This window comes from Schistocerca gregaria, chromosome 5, assembly GCF_023897955.1.
Source record: "Schistocerca gregaria isolate iqSchGreg1 chromosome 5, iqSchGreg1.2, whole genome shotgun sequence".
NCBI lineage: Eukaryota > Metazoa > Arthropoda > Insecta > Orthoptera > Acrididae > Schistocerca > Schistocerca gregaria.
In genome coordinates, this window is record NC_064924.1 from 409,734,450 (window position 1) to 409,743,082 (window position 8,633).

Below are 8,633 nucleotides of genomic sequence, written 5' to 3' on the forward strand. Positions count from 1 at the left end.
CAAATGCTAAGAGCATGCTGCGATATTCCCATTATCAACCGCAATATCAGAACTGCTTCTCTGGTGCCTAATATTTTCCAAACCCGAAATGACCATGTAGTAGAACCTCTATTTTCTTTTCCATTCTTCTACGTAGTATCACTGTAAGCACAGTGCAAACCTGAGACGTTTAGCTGAGTGTGTGTACTTTGCTTCTTATCTGCTTTGCAATTTTAGAAATAGTGTGGATGATATTTTTTCGAGTGTCTGATGACACGTCTCCAGACTTACACATTCCACAGGACAAGTTTGCTGCTTCTTTTGATCGCATGTCTTCCAAAGCTCTATTAAACTGTGACTCTAATACTTAATCCCCTACGTCTTCCTTATCGACTCTCATTTCGTCTTCATTCAAATCGTCAGTCCTGTTATAAGGCTTCTTCCGTGTAATCTTTCCAACTACTCGCTCTCTTCTCTTTACTGAACAATGGTTATCTTCTCTGTAGCTATGTTTGTGCGTTCAACTTCTGTGATCCCCCCTTTTATAGAGATGTCTATTCACTTTCAACTGAAATGTCCGCTGTGGTATTCGCAAACGCATCTCATCATTCGTCTGTACTCCCATGTTGCATTTCATTGAGTACTGGTTTTTTAGTCCGGAACCGCGCTGCTGCTACGGTCGCAGATTCCAATCCTGCCTCGGGCATGAATGTGTGTGATGTCCTTAGGTTAGTTAGGTTTAAGTAGTTCTAAGCCTATGGGACTGATGACCTCAGATGTCAAGTACCATAGTGCTTAGAGCCATTTTAACCACTTTTGAACTGCTTCTTCTGGCAGTTAGTTGGTTAGGATTCCATGGATGCTCTGAGTCATTTTTTCCTCGAAATGATATGGAACGATTCATTCACAGGCTATGTACACATGACTAGTGTAAATATTAATGAATATATCATTTTTAGTCCTACTGATGCAACTGTACAGAGAAGTTAGTGTATGGAATTGAAGTCCAGACGAAATGATTGTATGTTAGATGTAAAACTTGGTTTGTTCCATGTCAGATATTTTGTCATTGGGCAAATGATAAAACATTTTTGTCGCTGCATAACTCCTTTGTGAGCCACTTACAGCTTTAATAATGAGTAATCAAGATCTTCTTTTCCTCTAGTGTTGTAGGTATGGACATCACTGTTCTTCTCATACTATGCTCGATTAACTATGACAAATTTCATTAGCGAAAATAACTGTTGTGAAGGTACACTTAAAATGCCTAGCTACATCTAGAGACACCTACATCTCATCAGCGAACAGACACTTTCATTATTCTGTCTGCTCTGTTTTATGCAACAAATACTTCCTTTATTGCACAAAAAGTTTCCATAAGGCATTATTGAATATAAATAGACAAAACTTGTCAGCACATTGATTTGATTATTCCCAAGTCTAGCAATTATAGAAAGATCTGAAATAGCTGAAATTAATTGTTTAAGGAGCTCACAAATATGATACTCACATTTCACGTTTTCAGCAAAATACACACTCAGATATCTTCAGCATTCTGTGGTACTTCCTGATTCATATTCCGTGCTACATCAATTGTTGGTATCATTCTATTTCTTATACAGACCTGCAGGCAGTGTGTTTTGTCAAAACTTAGAGCGAAACCATTTTAAAAGAATCATTTAATACTTCTTTGAAAAACATATTTAACAATCTATTCTGAGTCTTTCCTCTAACATAATTTGTTATATTACTAGTAACGTCTGCGAAAAGTACCCAGTCTGCTTTCTGGATGTTAAGTGGAAGGTCATTCTCATACATAAAGAACAGAACTGGCCACGGAACTGAACCGTATGGGACTCACTTTGTAATTTTTTTCCAGTGACTAAAAGACTTTCCGATTCCAATATTGTTTAAATTATTTGGAGTGAGTGCTAAACGTCTGCCTGTTATTCATCATAACTAGATTGTTATCTGAGAAAGAGTTACAATTATATATAAGATTTCGGAATGAATAAAAAACACGTGGAAGTGCATTAAATCACAGTTTTATTAACTGTATACAACCATACTGCAAATAATGGTACTAATTACGATATCAGTTTCATAAAATGACGAAGTTGATAGTGAAAAACATCTGATCAGTAACTAAAACACCGGACGCGGATTTGATCCAGGATCTCAGGTTGGCCACATTGGTTTAGACCCGGGATAGGCGACGTCGGCGCAGCCGATGCCGAAGGAGACGATGTCCACCTGGGTGGAGCCGGACACCAGAGGACCGCCGCTGTCTCCCTGGCAGGCGTCCTTGCCGCCTCCGGTCACTCCAGCGCAGATCATGCGGCTGGTGATGCTGCCATAGGAGCGGTTGCACGTGTTGCGGTCAATGATCTGGACGTTCACCGCCAGCAGCGTGTTGGAGGCGCTGCCGCCTGACGAGGTGGTTCCCCAGCCGGTGACTGTTACCGTGGTTCCAGTAGAGGGCTCTGACGAGGTCAGACTCACGGCCCTCACGTTGCTGCCGAAGCTGAAGGCGTTGGACACTTGCAACACGCAGATGTCGTAGTCGTAGTTAGCGTAGCTGTTGTGAATGTAACCTGCGGCCACGTTGTGGGTGGTACCACCGCTACCCCTGATGGAGGTGCCAGCGCGCAGCAGCATTTGGCTGGTGGAGTAGCCGTATACACAGTGGGCTGCAGACAGAGCCCAGGAGTTGCTGATGATGGAAGCACCGCAAAATTTGTTGGCTCTGACGAAAGACACGAAAGTTACATAATGACACAGCGATAGAATCTTCTCATACTCGTTATACCTATATCATTCTTTTCACAATGTCGAATCATATTTAAATGACCTGATATTGATGTGTAGACGGACGATATGAAAGTATATTAACAGTAATATTTTGTTCTCATGTTGACGAACTTGCACAAATATGAACTGGACACACTGTTGCGATTGAAGCGATCATCTCCGTTGCTGGGCCGTCAACAAACGTGAGCGTGGCAACCATTCAACGAAATGTCACCGTCATGGGCTTTCGGAGCCGAGTCCCCCACTCGTGTATCTTTGACGACAGCACGTCGAAAAGTCTTACGCCTCTCCTGGGACCATCGATATCGACATTGGACCGTTGATGACTACAAACTTGTTGCCTGGTCGGATGAGGCTCGTTTCTAATCTGTCATCAAAGGGCTTTTCGAGCTGGTGGAAGCTCTGTAATAGTGCAGGGCCTGTGCAGCTGGAGTGATATGGGATCCCTGATATGTCTACGTACGACTTTGAGAGGTGACAGGTACGTAAGCACCCTGTCTGACCACCTAAGTCCATTCATGTCGATTCAGCATTCCTAAGAACTCGTACAATTCCACCAGTACAATGCGACACGAACGCTTTCGAATTAATCAGCTGCACAACGATTGGAATTCTCGATATTCAGCTTTATGGCGTAGTACGATAAGTTTGTTGATTTGTAGAACAACGTGTGGTGCCTGAATAAGACAAAATGAATAGCCGAAACTGTTTTGTTTCAGAATAAAACAAAGAGTACAGTCCATTTTAAGTGGCCTGTTGTGAGTACGGAAGTTGAAACATATACGGCAGCCAATAAAATTAGTCTGGGTGTAATGTGAAGTATAAAAGCAAAAGTTGGGATAGAACCATACGTACGGATAAGTAAGCTGTGAATCATTTAAGGACTCGCAATTTCGTGCATTTTAGGATCTCACTTTATACGAAAGGTAGGGCTTATTTCAGAGTGGGTTAGCAACGGACTTTGGTTTTCGTTTAAGACGCAATATAAAATCATCTTGTGGCAAAATAAATAAAAAAATCGGAATGGGGGCTCCTAGTACAGCGAAGAAACGTTACAAGCAGTTAGATGGTATGGTACACTAGGAACCCGATCCGTTTGGCTATTTGCCAGAAGACGTTAAACGTAAACTCATGGAGATATGTCATCAGTTTCGGGATGTACTTGTAACTAAATTGGAATCTATATCCTTGATTCAGTAAACGACTGAACTTATAGACGATACCAGAGTACGAAAATCACCTCAGAGATTGGCGCCACCCCGTACGAAAATACTAAACCAACTAATTTATGTAATGCTAAATGTGATTAGACCTTCTAAATCATCTTACGCAGTACCTATATTTTTTATATCAAAGCTTAACGGCGAAATCAAACCAGCGATAGGTTATAGAGAATTAATTTAAAAAAATTTACACCGCTCAGTTCCTCTTCAGGACTTACATTGTATTTTTCGATGTTTTAAGGACGCTAAAGTATTCCTTACACTAGGTAATAATGAGGCAATTATGTTACATTAGACGAGAAAGCCAAAGCCATTATGACATTTGCTTCTGACTGGAGTACATAGGAATTCAATACAGTACCATTTCGTTGACCTATAGGGACTACAGTGCTTTCGCTGTTTATGGACCTCATAATTCATGAAATTAAATTTAACTCTTTGGAATAATAGCTTATTTAGAAATCAGATGCTGAGGCGCATTTGAAAGAAATATTTTTATGTTTATGAAAACAGGTGCTCACCGCAAATCCCAACAAAATAGAGCTAGCACTCACAACCAATCAGTTTCTGGAACATGTGGTCTTCCATGAGGGCATAACTATAGACCCAGACAAAAAAAAAAAAAGAATTATCCTACACTTCCTTTCTCCCAAGTATGGCGAAATTTTTCCTAGAATTTGATTGACATCTTGCTTATAGAATATCTCCGCTGAATGACCTACATAAAAAGGGGCGCAAATTTGAATGGCGTAAGTGAATGCGGCTTCTGTGATGATGCTTCCGGATGTCCATAAACAATTCACTTTATAAACAGATGCCTCAATGGAAGGAGTTGGAGTTTTCCTTCTGAGAGATAGTGAAGAAGAACGTCGTCCAATGGTTTATTCATCTGGGGCCCGTAATGCTCCAGAAAAGAAATATTCCGTCTATGAAGCAGAAGCGTTAACAGTGCTCATTAGCGTAGAAAAATTTAGATATTACGTAAAACATACCCATTTTAGTCTAAAGACAGACAACAAGGCAAGATAGATGAGTCTTGGGAGGACCCAGAAAAACAGACCGTATAGCAAGATGGACTGTACGAATACTAGCATTTAAATTCGACGCCTTCAGTATTCGCAGAACTGATGTGATAGCTGATACAATTTGTAGTATGTTTGAAACAGACGTTGAGCTAGAGCAGCAAAATCCAAGAAGTATAATTCGATATTAACAGATGTGTTCCAGATATTTAAAAAAATACAAGAGTATCGCGATCAGGACATGGAAATTGATGGTATTAATAAAAATTAAAAACAGGTTGAAGTGAATACACCTTATTTATTAGAGATATGCTTTTTGGATTGTACACTACGATAAAAGATAGAAAATTGTTGTTCCCCAAGAACTAATTCCTTATTCTTTTCAATACTGCCATGAATCCCCGGTTGGCGGTCATTTGTCGGTGTTTAAGACGAGAAATAAGATAAGAGAAAAATTTATATGGCACAATATGGGCAGGGATATAAAGAACAAAACTGCCGTTTATAAGCTGTCTGTGGAAAACATGCCGGCTCAAAACACTAATATACGACTTCTTGCCACTAAACCAATGCAAAAGGTAAGGTATGATATGTATATTGATTTTGAGTGGCCACTACAGCGTCCAAAAGTGGGTATTAGCTATATGTAATACCTACATTTTAGTTGGATAAACGCCTTCTCACGAGTAACTTGGTATTTTCCTACCAAGATAGCTGCCACCAAAGCGCTGATTCATAAACTGAATATCTTGTTTGCTACGTGCTGCGCAATGCGGTCCTTAATTACTGACAATGTAACACGTTTTATAAAGTATATGTCGAAGACCTTTTGTGTTGGCCTAGGGATACACGGTAACACTACCATCCCCTAGTAGCCGAATCTGTCCTATGTGGAACGAGCTAAGAGGAAATTACATTCAGCTTTATTCTATTATCTCAGTCGTAACCAAACCTTAAGAGACCAGTAACTTCTATGGTTAATATTGCATTTAAATACGGGTAGGCACGATTGTCTACAAACCACCTCTGCCAATCTAACTTTCACGTTTAAAGCTAATATTCTACTGATCAACTTTTGATTCACTGAGGATTTGTTTCCTGACGAAGTAAGCATGCAATAATATTATAAATGCTCATTAGGTGTGAAGGACTAACATTTAATTAGGGCCAGCGGCCTGACCCTTACCAAACTGATGAAAAGGTTCTGGGAGCGGCTAGTAAGACTACTGAGCATGTCGATAATAAAAAATAATAAAAAAAGTCCACTACCTCAATAACACGGGTCTTGGGAGATTGTGAAGTTTATTGTGCCTGTCAACTTGGTACTCTTTGATGTTGGAAGTAAATGGGTCTTAAAAAACTCATCTGTCCCAAGTAAAACCCGTAGTGAAAGGGTTAGGTCCCTTACATATGGGCCCCAAATGATTGTGGGAGGAGTATGTGCCATATTTTGATGGGCGTATGTGCCATGGAGTGGAACATTGTTGTTTGCTAGCGTCTCTGACGCTTGGCAGTCACATATTCCTGGGCTGGAAAACTGAGCCAGAGAGGCAGAGCGTTAGCAATTGTTAGCGGTCAAGATGAAATGGCTGGCTCCTCCTGCGCACTCTCAGTATGGATTATGTGCGAGTTTGCCTGGACAAAGGCATTCATGGCACCTTAGGAGATATGGGTGTTTATCGAGATTTCAAGGTCGGATATGTGTATAACGATATCGTGGAACGGTGGCCTGAGAAACACATTGTATTCTGTTATCATTCTGCTGCCTAACGGTTGTGCTTTCATCATATAATTAACTGTCTTAAGAGCAGTTGTAATTTTTATTTTTGGATCGAGCTGTTTCTTTCTCACTTCACCATATCCTCTATGATTATATTTATATCCTGAGCAGACGGATGTGGGATGAGCAATTTATGTGTGGTACAGGCAGAGTGATTTTAAAGAATCGCTTTATAGCGACAAACATTTGATATAGACGTGTATAGAATCTGATATCGAAGCATGCCTGAAGGACTATCATTCTGCTTAAAAAAAAGGCGGAGCAGGGCGTTGGTCATTTTATTCTCATCCTTAGCACAGCATATTTGAGCTAATTACTTGTAGGGGTTTCTGAAGCTTCTCTAAGCTGTAGTGCTATATAATCGACAAAATTATAACGTGGGACCATTGTATTATCGTTTAAGAAGGTTTATCTGGAGGAGACTGGTCTCTCAATGGTGACACTGTAACGTGAGAGAATAAAGAGGAGGGGTGGATAAAAGTTCACCTCTTGGAGATTAGCATGTAAAGTATATCAAATGATTCAAATGGCTCTTAGCATAAAGGGAACTATCATCTGAGGTCATCAGTCCCCCAGACATAGAACTGCTTAAACCTAAATAACCTTCGAACATCACACACTTCCATGCCTGAGGCAGGATTCTAAGATTCGATCGTAGCAGCATCGCGAATCCGGACTGAAGCCCTTAGAACTGCTGGGCGACAGCGGACGCCTAAAGTGTATCCACAGGATATGCGGTTCCGAAAATAATCTCATCTAAGGCCAAATTTTGCAAAGTATTTCGGCAGTAAACAATTCCCTATGCGAGGCCTGTCCCGGAGATAATCATAAAAACCAGGGAGAATTAAACTTGTTCGATTCGGAGGGCCTGTATGTCAAAAGAACTATCATTAGTCTTGATAGGGTTTGTTCACGTAAAGTATAAAGAGGACGGAAATTGCGGTTCAGATGACTATAGGGTAGTAACAAAAGTTCCAGTTATTCTTAACAGGTTCGATATCACTATGAAAATAAAGGTAGATAACAGGATGAGTTGCTGTGAGACACACATTAACCGTTTTATTCTTCTGAACACTAAAACTAAGCCATTAATGATCACCATGATCAAGTTTACGTGCCCACCGCTTTGGATGTCATGTGGAATGGATGGCACATCTCGTGGTCATCATTATCAGGGCGTAATGTAGTCTTACAGTCAACGTACCAGATACTTCGCTACCATAGTCGTGACCATATGCTCACTACGTCTCCTACGAATGAGTGTAGACAGCTCACTGAAGTTGAGGTACGGCTACTTAGCACTGATCTTACACACCGTCGTATCACATCCACCCACCTTACGAATTACTCAAGAATTTAGTAATATACCGACTTGAACTTGGTACAAGGCCACATAATGTACTAGAACTCACATGGTGAAGTAGAGCTGCCAAGGGTACTGGGAGATGCTGACTTGGCTCCCTCCGACAATCCGGCCATCCAGACGAGGCCGCCATGGTTTTCTCCCTGGAATGGGTTTCACCAGGGGAGTGGCGCCACAGAGGGCAACCACCAGGAGTACCACCACAACAGCCCGCAACATGTCCAGTTGGTCTGGTGAAATGGACCCGCTCGCTCCTTTATATATGTTTTGGGCTCCTACTTCGTAGCATGAACTGCCAACTTCAGCCGAAATCGACGTAAGTACTTAATGTTCTCTTAGCTTTCTTGATTGGTCATTTGGCGCTAAATACCAGCAAACGAACATTAAATTTCGATAGAATCAGTTCTGCAGCTAATTTACTTCATATTAACTGTACAACGACTGTCATTATTCAT

General features: G+C 40.9%; 1 protein-coding gene across 1 annotated transcript; it reads right to left on the bottom strand.

Moving 5' to 3' along the window:
* Nucleotides 1-2,157: 2,157 nt before the first annotated feature.
* LOC126273362 (trypsin-1-like) lies at nt 2,158-8,397 on the bottom strand. Its single transcript, XM_049976911.1, has 2 exons — nt 8,228-8,397; nt 2,158-2,725 (listed from the first exon to the last, which is right to left on the bottom strand). The coding sequence occupies exons 1-2, from the start codon at nt 8,395-8,397 to the stop codon at nt 2,158-2,160; spliced, it is 738 nt and encodes a 245-aa protein (XP_049832868.1).
* Between the last annotated feature and the right edge of the window lie 236 nt (nt 8,398-8,633).

Excerpts from the sequence above, each read along its gene's own strand:
- LOC126273362 (XM_049976911.1), bottom strand. The coding sequence starts at position 8,397 with ATGTTGCGGGCTGTTGTGGTGGTACTCCTGGTGGTTGCCCTCTGTGGC. Across the intron at positions 2,726-8,227 it reads TGGCAGCTCTACTTCACCAT|AGCCAACAAATTTTGCGGTG; the intron begins GTGAGTTCTAGT and ends GTCTTTCGTCAG.